The following is a 16,723-nucleotide window of genomic DNA, read 5'->3' on the forward strand; positions in this document are numbered from 1 at the left end:
ACTCAGTGTTCAGTGTGGAGACAGATATCAAATAAAAACACATACCAAATTGATAACTGTTGCTACCACAGGAAAGGACAGTGGTATGACGTGAGGCTGAGCTGGCAAGCCAAGCTTTCACTTTAGCAGAAGGGTTTGAATTTTCACAGTATGGACATATCCATGGATTACTTATGTAGTCATAAATTTCTACACCAGGTACATCATTAAGAGAACAGGCAAGAAGTGGACTCGAGGACCATAGGAGAGGCTGACCCCAACCCAGTGAGAATGAGTGAAACACCAGTTGGAGGTTCAGGGTTGGCTGGGATTAAAACAGCTGCACACAACTGTGTGGTAACCATTGTCTGCATGCCCGAGGAAGCACTGCCAGGCATGGATGCAAGGCTTTCCATTTCTGAGCTCTCCACTGGGCTCAATCACCTTCTGATCCCACAAATGGAATGACTTACGTTCATGTACTGAGTAACGTGGATGATCAACAAGTTACTCTCACCCTGGTTTGAAACTTGCCTTTTCATAAAGAACAATAAATCTTACCAGAAGATGCCAAATGCCCCTGAGCTGAATCACAGCTGTCTTGTCTAGACTGAAATGTCTCATCTCGATTTTATCAAACAAATTGTGTCTTGCCCATTACTGTTAAGCTTGTCATCCACATGGACTTCACATAGCTCTGTCAACAACATGGCAGCCCCTGCTAATCAGCTTTCCCTCCGAGGAAAGCCTAACTATATATAATGAACTCAAGATAGGCCAGAGAAGTAACCGCAGATATCATGGAAACAAGAAGAGCCATGTCAACTCGTAGCCCGCTAATGGTTGTGATAGAGAAATTTGGGGATAAAAACACTTCCTTACACTGTCATCCTTTTCGATTTTCTGATTATATTTTGAGATATATTCAGATGGCATGGCTTTACAGAACAGAGGCACAACCAATGACTGATCATCCAGCAACGCTTCTGATCAGAGCAACCACGTGTGAGTGTACACGTATGAAGGTACTATTTTGTTTTAGTACGGCAGGCGGCCTCTTTGGCTTGTGAATGGTTGTCAGGGATACCTGTATGTGCACAAGTCACGTCAGCACAGAGAAATGCAATCAAACGCACCTCTGCACGTGGTGGACAGCTGACAGATGCAAAGCTTCCTACCGACAGCTTCGTGTCTGAGTTCTGCTCCAAGAGATCAATAGAAGTTTGCATGGTGGATCAGGTTGTCAGAAAAAACACGAGACACCCAGCTAAATTTGAATTTCAGATAAACAAGAGATGATTTTTTAGTATATATATGTCCCAAATGTTGCAAGAATGCTCTGTATTTTCATTTGTAAAATTAGGCAACCCTGATGGTGAAAAAGGAGAAGACATGCGTGTCAATCACCCCTCCTTCTTTGCCATGAATATTGTCAACATCAGCATCAGTTAACATTTATAACACATAGGGAATGAGGTCCATGCTATAAGGAATACCCACGAATTACTCCTGCTACCTAAAACATTCGGAATATGTCTGCTTCTTCAATCATGGACTCCTTGAGATCAAGAGCTATGCAGGACCTTGCCCAGTGACTGGCATGTGGCAAATGCTAAAAATACTGTTTTGAATAAATGGGGCTATGATATGGAATGACTATAAAGGGAGAAAGTTTGGGGTGAGGGAGATGAAATGACAAAACTGTACATGGCAGAAAATACAGGGATCTTCAAGATGGTTGACAAAAGCCAAATCTGCAGCCACTTCCATCACCTAGGAGCAGAACCTCTCAGCTTAGTAACTCAATAGAACAATCTCTTAACTTGGTTAGAATTGTCTCAGATAAGTGCAAAGGATGCTAAGTACCCTGGGTGAGTGGAGGACAGGGGTTTACAAAATTGGGAGATCAACACATACATAATTATCTATTTTAAAAAGCCATAAGTAAGGAGGACAAAGCATTGCAAAAGCCCCAAAGAGGAATAAGCAGCTCTGACTGGGACAACTGAAGAACTTTTAGGTAGAAATGATGTGAGGTATGTAAGAAGTTATGGCCCTCAGATGAGCTTTGCACAAATAGACTCTGTGTGTGTGTGTGTATGTGTGTGTGTAATCATAAACATATGTATATATAAACATATATATTTTTAATGAAAAGTTGCAAGAATAGCGCATTGAACTCCCATATACTCTATATCATTCATATCAACTAAATTGGAACTGAGTCAGGGAAAATTCACATTTCCTTTTGAAGTACCCTAGAAGAGAAATGTTTAAGTAAATAAAGTAGTATTGATCCCAATTGTAGACGTATAATAATTTTTCTTTTTTAATGTATCTTGTTTTAAAAACAGTTTGCCTTATTAAATAAGGAATACTTGCTGACTATAAAAAACTTTAAAAATCCAGGTAAATAAAAATCACCCATTACTTTTCCAATCAGAGATATGCTTCTAGATTTTTTCTGTACATATATGCATATGTCTATATTTAACAACACAGTATCAGACTCTATATACTACCATGTAAAGTTTGTTTTTAAGCTATAAAGTCTATCTATCCAAGTGACCACATATATTCCTGATAACACAATTTTTAACGCCTGCACAGAGTTTTCTACTGATGGCTTACTTAAACAAGTATCTGTTGCTGAACATTTAAATCGTTTTCAGTTTTTTGCTGTGATAAACTTTCTGACCGCTAAGTCTTTAAAGACATCCATCTCTATTTCTTGAGGAAAAATTCCTAGAGGGAGAATTGCTGAGTCAAAGATTATGTACATTTTTAAGGCTTTTGCTACATAATACCATTTTGCTCTCTAGGAAGGTTGTGTCCACTTATAATCCTATAAAAACGGTCCATTTTCCTAATTATTTTTCCAAGTTAGTCACCCCATGAAATCTTTCTGTGAAATGAGAATTTATAGAGAGAGAGCACATAGAGTAATATAAGTTTTCTTTCCATAGGCAACCAGTCCAAAAAGCTACGACTTTAAGAAATCTCACTTGTCCACAATAAGCCTTTGATACAGCCAACTGATTTAGAGAAGAACTTTTAAAGTCAAATTTCCAATCAAAGTTCTGCCATATTCCTGGAACTGTGGTTGCTTACCATTCTAAAATGACTTTATTGAAAACTAATGTATTGCTTTTTCCAAGATGATAAAATAAGCTAATCTTGTTTAACGACATCCCATTTCACTTTCCTGGAGAAAGGAATCCCTTTACCTTGACCATAACCAGAAGGAGGTTATTTGGTCAAATAAAGTGAAAACCATATATGATAGATGGCCGTCACTACCACAGCAACATTGGTCCAGGTGTGAACTAGCTAAAAGGCTACGAAGGTGATCACCTACTCACATACCTCCTCAGTGAAACACAAACAGGAACAAACAAAAACCTTTGCAGCGTCCAGAACATCCAATAAGGAAGGAAAGACAGCCAGGCAAAAGTTTTTAAATACTGTCTAAACTATATCTAAAAATAAAGAAAATGCATGCTACTACAAGAGAGAAGCTGCTGAAGCAGAAAAGTATTCCCCAAAATACACGTCCTTGGAGAACTTCTAGGAAAGATATTGGAGGCGTACGAAATGCTAGATGGGGATGGGAAGCACTGGTTCTGTTTTAACTAAAGGAAAGGATGGAAAGTTTCAACATTTCTAATGGCAACAGAAAACCAAGTTGACTTAGTCTTCTATTTGATAAGTGCCAGGCTCAACTGACAAACTCTGTTTTTCATCTTTTTTGAGATGCAGAAAAATCAAATAAAAAGAGAAAATATCCCAATGTAGAAGCTTAATTTAACAAGATTGGGAAAACCTAAATTATATTATGGTCCGGTGGCCTTACAACCAGGTAATCATAGTCATTTGGTCAATGTCTATGACTAACTCAATGAGAGGAGATGTTTGGCTATAGAGCCAGTTACGCAGTGATTTTGAAGGATTGCTCTCTCTTATGTAACAAAGTTGGGTGAATGAGTGAGTGAGTGTATAGAGTCACAGCTTTCAGTTCTTCCTGAAAAACTCTGCATTAGTCTCGTTATGATGATTCTATAGTACTGGGATGGATCATCCAGGCATCTAAGGTAACACAATGGTAATGCTTTGCTCACTTGTCTCCAAAAAAAAAAAAGATAGCATTTCCAAAGTCAGCGTAGTCACCCCAAGTCAAAAAAAGCCTCAGAGGCAAAGGAAAGGGGCCGAAACCTTGAGAACTACAAAATGACGAATGAGAAAACTCCTCCCCACTGAAGATATTCAGGTGTATAAAAGGCACATGAAGGAACCCTGAAGACCTAAAACATCATTGCCAAGCTTGAGTCTTGTGGATTTTTTAGCTCGGAAAAAAAATGAGCGTCAAGCCTGATGTGATTCGAAAGTGTCTGTGGCCTGCATGCCTTGTGGGTCTGTTCATCACGGGCATCCTCTCGCTGGACTGTAACTTTCTGAATATTCACCTGAGTAGAGTCACCTGGCAAAATCTGAGACTTCTGAGCGTTATGAGCAATTCATTTCCTATAGAGTGTCTAAGAGAAAACAAAGCTTTTGAGTTGCCCGAAGAGATTCTATCGCACACCCAGCCTGTGAAAAACGACATCAAGGAGGCCTTCTATGAAGCGTCTATACAGGCTTTCAACATCTTCAGTCAATACACCTTCAGATCCGCTTGGGAAGAGAAACATCTGAAACAAATCCAAATCGGACTTGGTCATCAATTGCAGTACCTGGAACAATGCTTGGAGGAAGAAGAGAAGGAAAACGAAGACATGAAGGAGATGGAAGAGGAAGGGACGAAACACTCAGCAATGATGGTCCCCCCGCTGAGCCACCTAGAACTGAGGAGGTATTTCAACAGGATAGACAATTTCCTGAAAGAGAAGAAATACAGTCACTGTGCCTGGGAGATCGTCCGAGTGGAAATCAGAAGATGTTTCTATCTCCTTCTGAAATCCATGGCACTACTCAGGAGGAAATAAGGTATCTTTTGAGAATTAAAATTCCATTTCTTGCCAAAATCTCCTACTCCTCCATCTTTTTTTTTAAGAATTACTGTGTTATCCTTTAAACCTGCCATGGGCTGTATTGGTGGTGGTTTATGTAATGTTTACCATCTCTAACATTTGGCCTTGAAACATCAGCCACATTCACCTCTCTAAGAGAGGTGAGGCCAACCACCCCCTGGGTGACCAAGAGTCTTGTTAGAAAACCCTGAAGGCAGTTTTAGAGAAATAAGATTCCTTCTCCATCTTCTACTCTCTGTTCCTCTTTCCTTTTGCTATTTTTTACTTGCTTTGCTCCATCACCTTTGAACTTGGCCAGAAGAAAATAGGGATCAGAAAATGTTGCAAAATGTAACACCTCAACAACTTAACCTTCTTGCAGCCAAGGCTGTTTATCTTACGAAAGTTCAGCACTGTTAAAAGAGCTCATATCTTCCATAGAGATAATACTCTCCCTTTCCTCCCCCCCCCCCCCCCACCAAAAAAAAGTTGAAACTGCTGGCCCATTTGCTTCTGAGCTTGGTTTATTTGAAATGATACAAAGTTTGTAGCATGGTATTTTATTATTTTAAGAGAGTGAAGAGCCACAGTGATGTTGGATGGCTGAGTTAGAAGAGCATTAAGCCTTAGTTCAACCTTTGAGAGCCTATGATTCCAGTGCAGAGAGCACTGTTCATTTCTAATGCATATTATTTAATTTCTATATCTATAGGCATGGAAAATGCTGCAGAAAAGTGTAGTTTCTGCCTTTCCTGGGTTTTTGTGTGCCTGAAATGAAATGCCTACAGTCACACTATAGAAGAATTTCACATTGGATTTTCCCAGTTAGAAGACCACTTTCTAAGTCAATTAGTCATCCTAATAACACATGATGCTTTAATATATTTTTTCTCGTGTAAAGTTATTTTGTACCTAGATTATCCACATTATGTACTTAAATTTTCTTGTGTGGTCCTTCATCTGTATTAATTCATCATCTAGCTGAAATGAATTTTCTCTTCCTCTTTCTCCTCTACCCCATCTCAGAATCATCTACCTTCAAGCAAGAATTAACACAGAGATTGTGGCTACACAAATGCAGAAAAGAGGGTGAGACGTGCCTTGTTCAGCCCTTGGGAGACTCTCTCGCTATTGTTATAACCGCATGCTACTAAACTGTTTGGATTCTAGATTCATCCAAGTGCAGGCTCCAATGCCAGAGCCAAACAGGGAAAGTCTTATGATGAAACTGAGGCAAATTCAATCCAAAAGGTATAAGAAATATTTAAAGGAACAAATTGTGGATCATGGTATATTGGTTATCCGTGGAAGGATCAGACAATAAAATGAGTTAGTATAATCCGTTTAGTCAAAACAATGCATCAACAGTTGATCTAAAGGGGGAAAAAAAGCATTACAAGCTTTAAAGGAGTTGGGGCACGGAACTACGAGGCACAAAGCATACCCTTGATATTTGCCATTCATTTCTCTAATAATGCCTTTGTGTGGTCTCCCTAATAACTCTACTGGGATCACGTCAGTTACTTTGGTAAATTACGGTTGTGGTCTGGCCAAATGTTTGCTATGCAGGAGGGAAAAGAAATGGCACTCCAAGTCAGTAAGACTGACTACCAGCAGGGGCAGAAGTGAGACAGTATGCTTTTATTAACAGCACCGGGTTAGAAAAAGGAGCCCAACCTACCGAAAAATAAGTAAAGACACAAACTCACATCACCCCAAAGGAGGAAATACTAATAGACAATATGAAAAATGTTAAAGGAATGCAAAATAAGATACTCCCCTCCCATCCGTATGGCAGAGATAAAAAAGAATGATAATATAGAGAGTGAGTGGGGTGTTGAGTACAGGGGAAAAAATCCTCTTGTGTATTGTGGGGAGAGGGTAAACTGGCACAAGCTTCATAAAGGACAATGTGGCAATCTGAAATATCCTAAAATGTACATCAACTCTTTTCACCTCACTATCCCATCTCCAGAAATTTCTTCCAAGGAAATAACTGGGTAAGATTGTTCACTGAAGTCTTGTTTATAATATCCCTTTTCCCTTTGTTTTCATTTTCACCTCTCTCTATTTTCTATTTTTTTCTACAATGATTTGGGAGGGGGCATTTTTTTTTTTTTAATTCTAAAATTAAAGAAACTGTACAAGCTTATCTTTCACCACAAGTACCCTGTTTTCCTTACTGGGGTGGACTGAGACAGGCACTGCCTTTCCCTTTGTTAATGATGCCTGTGGGCACTTCTTGAGCAACCCAGGTCCTTCTTGCTGGTTCTCTCCTGAGCTGCTGTTGCTAAATTTCAAAGGACGCCTTCCTTGGGGATCCATTTTCCTAATGAAACGTTTGTAAAGTGCCCTCCGGTGCTTCAAAGATTTTGCTTTTCTTCTTTTGTTGGTCCCACTGGTCATATCCAGAAATCGCTGGAGAAAGTGCTCTGTGTCCACATTCCTGACTTAGCCACCTCCTTTCTTGCTCTTCTTTATTAAATGGAAGCTCAAAAGTTCTAAGTCGGGTAAAGGGAAAACTCTTAAAACTGTGCAGAGCCAAGTGCACAGTTTCCACTTATAATGCTTGAGTGGGTACACAGGTCACAAACGTTCAGATGGAAGCTTCCTGTCTCCCCTGGCTTGGATGAGGGATTGAAAAGTGGAGGATAAAAAGAGTGTACTAACTGAGTCTCTTTGGAAGAGGGACTGATTTTTCCCAAAGAAAAAGCTTGCAACACCGGTACAGGAAAGCTATGAGCAGGGATCGGTTCCAGCAGGTGCACAGATTCGGCCTCCAGTCATAAGTAAAGCCACTCTCCGGGCACCATCCGGGGACCTTGCCCTCTCAGAGTGGCTACTTTGCTTTTGCCCTAGTTCTTTAAGAAATAATCCATCCACACTCACTAAGAATAAGCACGATGTGTAAGCATCTGATTTGGGAGGGAACGCAGAGAAATAGGGCCACCTATAATCTACCAGGAGCACCCATAGGGGACCTCGGGGCCTGTCCCAAGCCACTAGGTCGCAGGGACTTGGAAGCGGCGCCCGTGCTGTGTCCTCCGGGTCTGCTTTTTCTGAATGCTGAGAGGGGGCGTGGGATTCAAACTTGGAGCCCTACGCGAAGTCAGAACTCCACGTTCATTCTGGAGGGAGCCACCCCAGCACTAGTTCCAGGCAAAGTCTTGAGGCTTCCCAGGTTACTTCCGGCTCCATTCTCGCCTGCCCTCCGGCCCCTGGAAACTCAGAACCTCGGCTTTCTGCCTACCCGAAGCGCCCCGATCGGTCCCACTGCCCTGGCAGCGGCCCAGCCACACGCCTTTAGCCAGAGACTGAAATCCGCAGGAACCCACCACAGGACACCCTGGATTGAGGCAGGACCTGGATCTCACTCTCTCGAAAGCGGCACCCCTTCGCGGCGCGTCTGGGAGAAGATCTAAGCGCTGCGCCCTGGCCCCGGGCAGCCGAGGGGGCGGGGAGGAACAACTTTCCCTCCGCCCTCCAACCGCAAGGCCGGGCGGGGCGGCCTCGCCGGGGTCGGACTCCGCACCGGCCCCAGCCGGGATCCCGGGCGGGAGCGGGCCGGGGTCAGGGGGCCGGGGGCCGGGCGTGGGGGGCGGGGGCGGAGGCCGACAGGGGCTTCCTTCTCCCCCAAGCTCCGCCAGATGTTGGAAAGGCAAACAATAGCGGAGACGCGGAGAAACAAAAGGCCATTGGCCACGATCTCCATCGGCTCTGTCGCGTGGTCCCTGTGGGGAGGACGTCAGGGAGGGGGGTCAGGAAGGTGGGTGAAGGGGGATCCTGAGGAGTTTGGGGTTCTCTGGTACTTAATTGCCAGGCGCCAGGGGTCGGCCTTTTGCCCTTCCGAGAGGGGTTCAAAGGCAGGGGGGAGCAATCAAGGAAAGTTGAAGGGTTTTCCCCTTCTTCCTCGTGCAGCGAGAGGGAGGGGCTGGGATTCCAGATGTTTGACAGTTGCTGGCCCACGGGTTCAGCAGGATTTGTACGTCCTTTACACACCCCTCCCTCCACGAAGCACCAACAGTCCCGGGGACGGCCTGGCCGACCCAGCCGAGTCCCCCTCGCAGCCCCAGCCGAGCCTCCTCCTCCAAGATCAAGGCGCCCTAAACCTTGCCCCCTGCCCAGGCGCACTTCTGTAAAAGTTTCTCTGCCTGCCAACCGCCGTCCCCCTCCCGGCCCAACACGCAACCTGCAGTCATCTGCGATTCGGGATGGGTTCGGGGACAGACTTGTCCCCCGAAGGAAGACGGATTTTATTGATACGTCTTGTAAAATCAAGGCCCCGGAGCCGGGGTGGGGACTGGACTCCGTTCCTCCCCGGGAAGAGCCCGCGAGGAGGCAGCGAGAAGCCCAGCCGTGGGCAGGGGTCGGAGCGGATTCCAGCGCCGGAAGCCCGCGCCCGGGGGCGGGGAAGCGGGGTCAGCCATCTCCCGCCCCCCGGCTGCCCCCGCCCCCCGGGGCGCCCCGCACCTCTGCCTGCCGGGGCGGCCGGGCGCGAGCAGCTGCCGGGCTGCGCCACCTCCCCCGGCTCGGAGCGGGTCTCACTCACCGTGGGCTTTTCACTTCAGCCCGGGGCCCTGGCGGCTCCTGGCGCCGGGTCAGCTGCGGCCGGCGCGAGGGGAGGAAGCTGAGCTCCGGGCCGGGGGCGCCACGCCGGCGGATCCGCGCCAGGGGCCCCGGGGCCAGCGCGCGCGGTCTCAGCGGGCCGGCCGGCGGGCGGGCGCGCGGGCGGACGCGGGGCTCCGGCTCCAGCCGCCGCTGCTCCAAAGTAGCCCCTAGCGGCGCCCGGCGCGCGGCTCCCGAGCGGGGCCCCTGGCGGCCGCCGGCGGAATGACAGCTCCACGAGGGAGAGGAGGCAGGTCGCCTCTGGGTCATCTTCTCTCCGGAAAGAGGTGGAATGGGCAATGTGCGGGGCTCCCAGCCTAGCGGAGAAGACAGCGACCCTCCGGCCAGGGCGGCGGGGAGATCCTGGATCAGAAAGGCTGCGTTCTGGCTCCACCACGGCCACATCCAAGGCACCTAGAGACGGGGAAATCGCTTACCTTCTCCAAGATTCTCTGACTTGCTGAAAAAAATGCCACAGACTGCCTGACAGTGGGGAGCATTCATTAATCATTGGAAAATGCTTTGAGATTCTGGCGGATTTACTAGAACAAGCTGGGAGTAATGGGATGAGCGCAGACCTTACACCCCAATCCACAGCCTGCCGCTTTCTATTTGTGTGATCTTGATCTGTAAACTCCAAGCCTCAGTATTCTCCTCTGTAAACTGGGGAGAGCAATATCTATCTTGCGGGGTGGTTATGAGGGGTGAACTAAACATAAGAAGTGGTCTTAGCTCGTAGTGGAAGTCATTAAATAAGCTTCCTGAGGGAAAGAATGTCTTCTACATCTTTTTATTCCCCGTATTGCTGCATCTTAATGCATATTGTTGAGTACAAATAACGGTTACATTTTACAGTTCTTACTACACAGATTAAAGAGGTATGGAAATAAGTAGAAATTAGGATATATGGAGAAAACATCCCTCCCCCAAAAGTGGTTTCTTCAACTTCTAAATAAGAACCTCTAAAACCACATGCATCGTTTGCCATTTCAAGTCATTTCTGATGTTGAAAGAAATATTTAATAAATAGTCATGGCTTAATGATATCAACCCTGGATTAAATGATCCCATGTAATTCTGTGTCACTTGGGCAATGCGAAAATATTGAAGATTGTGAATATAAAACTCAAACATGAGGGGAAAAAAATTGACAGACAACAAACCTCAGCCACTAAGCACTTTCTGCTTGTCATCAAGTAATGAAATCTCATTTCCAAACTACTTCAAACCCCAGTCGCTGCATTTAAAGCTTCTTTTGTCCTTTTGGTCCCATGGCAATCAGAGCGCTCTTCATCATCCAGAAGAGTTAGAATGGAAGTGCCTCTTAATTACTCCAGTTTACCTTTAATCGTCCTGCTCTCTCACTCTCTAGACCCTAATTGGGAAGAGGCTGTTGGCTGCCTGAGAATTCTCATTACACTATCTTTGCTGTTCTGTCAAGAAGAGAGGAAAAATAAGGTTTCTTGGCTTAGAAGGTGAAGCGGAACATGGAGATCAAACTTCGGCCCTTGCAGACAGGGCTCATGCTCCAGGGTGCAGCTGAGTAGGGCATGGGCAGGGCGAAGAGGGCGTTCAATTCCAATCAATAAACATTAGTGGAATTGCCTCTGCCTGTCTCCCTGGGTTTCAGCCTTGCCTGTAGGGAAAAGAGATCTTCCTTCACACTTCCGCCCGTGCTTGGCCACTTCCCTGGAGGAGAATGGTAAATCTGGGAGTGGGAGGGAGACTTTGGTACTTCCTGGATAACTGTCACCAGTGAGTGGGGTCAATGACCCACTGTCTGATCCAGCTTCTCCCCACCTGTGACCTGGTGGCTCGAAAAGAATGGTTCAGCCTTCAAAATCTGCTCTTTAAATTCAAATTCTCCTTGGTCCTCTTGTGTCTTTGTCTGTTCAGGCTGCTATAACAAAATACCGTAGACTAGGTGGCTTATAAACAACAGAAATGTATTTCTCACAGTTCTGGAGATGGAAAAGTCCAAGATCAAGGCGGCAGATTCAGTGTTTGGTGAGGCAAGTTTCCTCATTGACATCTTTTCCTGTGTCCTCACATGGCAGAAGGGGGCAAGGAAGCTTTCTCCAGCCTCATTTATGAAAGTACTAATCCCCTTCATAAGGGCCGTGCCCTCATGACATAACCACCTGCCAAAGGCCCCACTTCCCAATACCACCACCTTGGGGGTTAGGATTCCACATATGAATTTGGGAAGACACAAATGTTAACTCTATAGCATCCCGGGCTGCATCTCATTCTCCAATCCAGCTTTTATCGGAGCCTGGCATGGGTGTCGTGTAGCGAACCGGCTCCATCGTGAATTGAGCAAGATCCTCTTTCCTACGGGCCGTTATTCCTTATGCGATGCTTCTTTGCTTCAATGGTAAAGCAATCTGAAGGGAAAGAATGGGGGAAGGGCAGGATTCAGGCACCGAAATTCAGCCAAACTGAGCTGATCCTCTCCCTCAGACATGCTCCCACTGCTGTCTTCCCCAACTCAGCGAATGGCCACTCTAATCATTCAGTTGCTTGAGGTTCCAAACGATGGAATCATCTTTGACTTTCCTTCTTTTCTATTCTACTTTTTTTTTTTTTAATTTTATTTTATTCCTTTTACTCCCCAAAGCACCCTGGTACCTAGTTGTATATTCTTAGTTGTGGGCCCTTCTAGCTGTGGCATGTGGGACGCCACGCCAGCATGGCTTGATGAGCGATGCCATGTCCGCACCCAGTATCCCAACCGGCGAAACCCTGGGCCACCAAAGTGGAGTACACGAACTTAACTACTCGGCCACGGGGTCGGCCCCTCTATTCTGCTTCTAATCTATCAGCAAGTCTTGTTGGTTTTACCTTCCAAAAGATACCCAAAAGCAGACAGACCTCTTCCCACCGCCTCCACAGTTACCACCCTGGTCCAAGCCACAGAGACTCTTAGCCTGGATTCCTGCAATAGCCCCCTCCCTTTTCCCCCTGCTTCCCCCTTGCCCCCCAAATGCTCTATTCTCAATACAGCAGCCAGTGTAACTCCCTTAAAATGTATGTTGCATTTTGTCACCTTGCTACTCAAAATCCTCCTTGGGCTTCCTGTCATACTCAGAGTAAAACCAACAGAAATAGGCACCCCTTTATCTCTGACCTTGTCTCCTACTACCTTCCCCATCACAAATTCTGCCCCACCCACACTGTCCTCTTTGGTTCCCAGAAATGTCAGCTAAGCTCCTACCACAGGGCCTTTGTACTTGCTGGGCCTTCTGCCAGCAACACTCTTTGCTCAAGTACTTCAAGGCTTACCACTTCACCTCCTTGCTCAAAAGTTACTACAGGCCTCCTCATTAACTCTATTTAAAATTACAATCACTCCCCCGCAACACTCCCTGTCCAAGTTCACTGCTCCAGTTTTCTCCATTGAATTTATTGCCCTCTGATACACCATATATACTGCCTGTATTCATTTTCTATATTTACTGCCTGTGTTAGTTTTCTATGACTGCTGTAACAAATTACCACAAACTTAGTGGGTTAAAACAATACGAATGTATTATCTTACAATTCTCAGGGTTAGAAGTCCAACACAAGTCTCATTGGGCTAAAATCAAGGTGTCAGCAGGGCTGCGTTCCTTTTTGACGTCTTTGGGCAGAATGAGTTTCCTTGTTTTTACCACTTTCTAGAGGCCACCCATATTCCTTGGCTCATGATCCCCTTTCTCCATCTTCAAAACCAGCCACGGCAGGTCGTGTCCTCATATTGCATCCCTCTGGCGTTCCTACCTCCCAATTCCGCTTAATAAAGGCCCTTGTGATTACACTGAGCCCATCCAGATAATCCAGGATTATCTCCCTATGTTAAGGCCAGCCAATTAACAATCTTAATTCCATCCTAATTCCCCTTTGCCATGTAATGTAACATAGTCCCAGGTTCCAGAGATAAGGATGTGGACATCTTTGGGGGCCATTATTCTGTCTACCACACTGCCTTACTTTTTCCACTAGAATATAAACTCCACGAGACAGGTATTTTTGTCTGTTTGGTTTACTGCTCTATCCCTAGATTAGCTCTATAAATATATACGTACTTACTATGGACTGAATTGTGTCCCCCTCCAAATTCCTATGTTGAAACCCTAACCCTGGATGTGACGGTATTTGGAGATGTGGCCTTTGGGAGGTAATTAGGGTTAGATGAGCTGCTGAGGGCCCTCATGATGGGATAAGTGCTTTATAAGAAGAAAAAAGAAAAGAGATCACTCTCTCTCTGCCATGTGAGGACACAGCGAGAAGGTAGCCATCTGCAAGACAAGAAAAGATTCTTTGTGAGGAACTGAATTGGCTGGCACCATGATCTTACACTTCCCAGGCTCCACAACTGTGAGAAGTAAATGTTTGAGTAAGTGAGAAGTAAATTGTTTAAGCCATCCAGTCTACGGTATTTTGTTATAATAGCCTGAGCAGACTAACATAGCACACAATAAATATTTATGAATTAATTAATGAAGAGACCTCACTGTAAGCACTGCAAATACTTAACATCTATTAAGCACCTACAATGTGCCAGGTACTTACTAAGCACTTTACATGGAATATCTCATTTCATTCTCACAAGATCTCTATGTGGTAGGTATGGGTAAGGAAATTATAGACTAGAAAGTTGAAGTAAGTTTCCAAAGGTCATGCAGCTAGTACATCACGGAGGAAGATTTTAAACTTGACAGTGTGACTTAAACCCATGGTTATAACCCTCTCACTCCCCTGCCACTATCCTATGCCAATGGGCAACCCTGGATCTTGCCCCCAAGATGCTTACAATCTAAGAGGAATGACCAGAGAAACCCAAATGGCAATAACACAGAGAAGACTATGGGAGGTGGTATAGAGGAGGCCAACTCATTCCTGTGGAGCATACGGACAGGAAGGATGCATTCTGGGTGGAGTTGATTATAGGGAGCTTCAGGGAGGATGTGGCGTTTGAGCTGGGCTTAAAAATGGCAGACATACTTGGAGTTCAATAGAAAGGTTGTTTCAGACAGAGAGACCCACAGGAATAAAGACACAGGAAGGCAGAAAAATGCTTCATGCATTCTGGAAACCAAGATCAATCTAGTTGGTATGGGAACTAGGCATGCGATTAGATGATAAGGATGTGATCCTAAATGCTAGGCTAGAGATCAAAGAAATTTAATGATTCTTGTTAACAGTTATTAATGGAGAAAAGTTATCTTAAGGAACTGCCAAAGCAGTGTTTGAGGCTATAACTCAAAAGCTATAAGCAGAAGAGAAAAATGAACTTCTGGAGCTACTGGATAATATGTTTTCAGAGGCTGCTTACTCTGTTTGCCACATTAGGCAACCATGGACTCCTAATTCTGGGTCTAGAGCACAGCCTCATCTATCTTAGACTCAAAAAGTTCTAAAAGAGAGCAAAAATGGATAATGAGAGCAACAGGGCCATTCCTGACCTTTGGACAAGTAGGGTTTTCGCCATTTCCATTTCAGAGATAAAGTAACTAAGGCTGGAAGGATTAAGTGACTTGCCAAAGATGACACAACCAGTAAGATTGGACACCGATCCCAGGTCTCCTGACCATTTGTGTTCTGCATATCCTGATACATCCGTGGAAAAGGCCACAAGGGTGCATTTTCCAAGATGAAGTTGTCAGCGTTTAGGCTGTTTCAGATAATCCTCTCCAAGTTCCTGTGGAATAAGTCTGAGGACTTTGGATGGGGGCACTCATGAATCTCCCTTCCAAGCTCTTCTAGAGAAAAGAGAGAAGCCAGGATCACCTGAAGGATGCATTTTAGGGAGACAAGGTGATGTGGTAAGTAGGAGAATGAGCTTCAGAGTCTGAAAGACCTGTATTAGCTGGTTCTAAGCTCTCTGAGTCTCAGTTACTTCATTTTATAAATGGGGATAATAACAGAGGTAGTTGTGTGGATTCAGTGAAGGGATGCATGAAACATCCTCAGTCACATGGTAAGTACTCAAGAAACACCACTTCTTTTTCTTTCCAGCATGTAGTTCTCACACCACCCTCACGAAGACCCTCCCCTGTGAGGGTAAGAGACCCCAGCACCCAGCATGTGTTATATTCCACTCTAAATCTAGAGCCCTCGCTGTCCCTTGGGACGTCAACTCCTGGAATTGGGAACAAAGAGAGCATATTTCTAGGTAGTTTGATATAGATGAATGATATTCACATTTCTTGCCCAAGTCAGTACTAATTACTTTCCATCATTTCCAGTTCACGCTTTATACATTTTCTGTAAGAGGAAATTCATGCTGGTCTTTAATGGTGTATGAGAAAAATCCCAGAAAGATTCTGTTGCCAAGCCACCTCATTACAGCTTCCTCTCAGAGGGTACCAAAAGCGCAAAGGGATATCAGAAAAATGTCACTATAGCAACATCATAACAGGCAGATTGCAGTAGAGTAAAAGTGGAGAAAGGATGTTTGCATCATCATTGACAAACATAGATGCACAATCATATTGCTCTAGAGAGTAGTGCTCATGGTTCAAGGGCTACTCAACTTAGATTTGCGAGAGGGTATCCCTATTTATTTTGGTGGTCCAATTACCCAGTGTAATTGTGTGCTAACTGTAATTGTTACAGGCAGCTTACTAACAAACAGCAGACATTATCAGAGTCCTTCCTTTCATCCAAAGCCATGAAAGTTACCACATCTAAGTGTCTACTTAACAAATCTTCAACAGTAAGACATACTTCCCCTTACCTACTCTGATTTTGCTTTCAAAACCCCAACTATTCAGAAGACTGGAGAGATTGTCTCAGTGCTTTATGGGGCATCTCTGGGTCCTAGAAATAAACATGCATGGCTACCCCTAAGCACTGAAATAATGGCAATTCAACCAAAAGAGATAGATAGATAGATAGATAGATAGATAGATAGATAGATAGATAGATTTATATAAATCTTTTATATATATCTAGCACATATATATATATGTAAAACTTTTTGAGCAATTTCAAACCATGACAAGAATCCATCTGTTCTTAAAGCTTGTTTTCTGCTAGCGTAATTCTTACCATTTATAATGACACTAGATATCTGTAGTCGTTTCCTCTGAAATCCACATGACATCAATCCCATTTTATATAAGTGGAACTGAGACAGAGAAAGGTCA

The 16,723-nt window shown here is 44.6% G+C and overlaps 2 protein-coding genes across 2 annotated transcripts in view; one reads left to right on the forward strand and one right to left on the reverse strand.

Annotated features, from left to right (window-relative positions):
- The window catches only part of MOB3B (MOB kinase activator 3B), a 182,303-nt gene extending 172,637 nt beyond the window's left edge, over nt 1-9,666 (reverse strand). Inside the window, exon 1 of the mRNA XM_046664456.1 lies at nt 9,535-9,666. The gene's annotated coding sequence lies outside the window, so the exon portion shown is untranslated. The remainder of the gene's footprint in view (nt 1-9,534) is intronic.
- Nucleotides 4,203-4,961, forward strand: IFNK (interferon kappa). The gene has a single exon (XM_046663904.1). The coding sequence runs from the start codon at nt 4,335-4,337 to the stop codon at nt 4,959-4,961; it is 627 nt and encodes a 208-aa protein (XP_046519860.1). The 5' UTR covers nt 4,203-4,334.
- Nucleotides 9,667-16,723: the final 7,057 nt, after the last annotated feature.

The sequence above is a fragment of the Equus quagga genome, chromosome 6, assembly GCF_021613505.1.
Source record: "Equus quagga isolate Etosha38 chromosome 6, UCLA_HA_Equagga_1.0, whole genome shotgun sequence".
NCBI lineage: Eukaryota > Metazoa > Chordata > Mammalia > Perissodactyla > Equidae > Equus > Equus quagga.

What these genes read in the sequence shown, in the direction of transcription:
- IFNK (XM_046663904.1), top strand. Translation starts at nt 4,335, where the DNA reads ATGAGCGTCAAGCCTGATGTGATTCGAAAGTGTCTGTGGCCTGCATGC.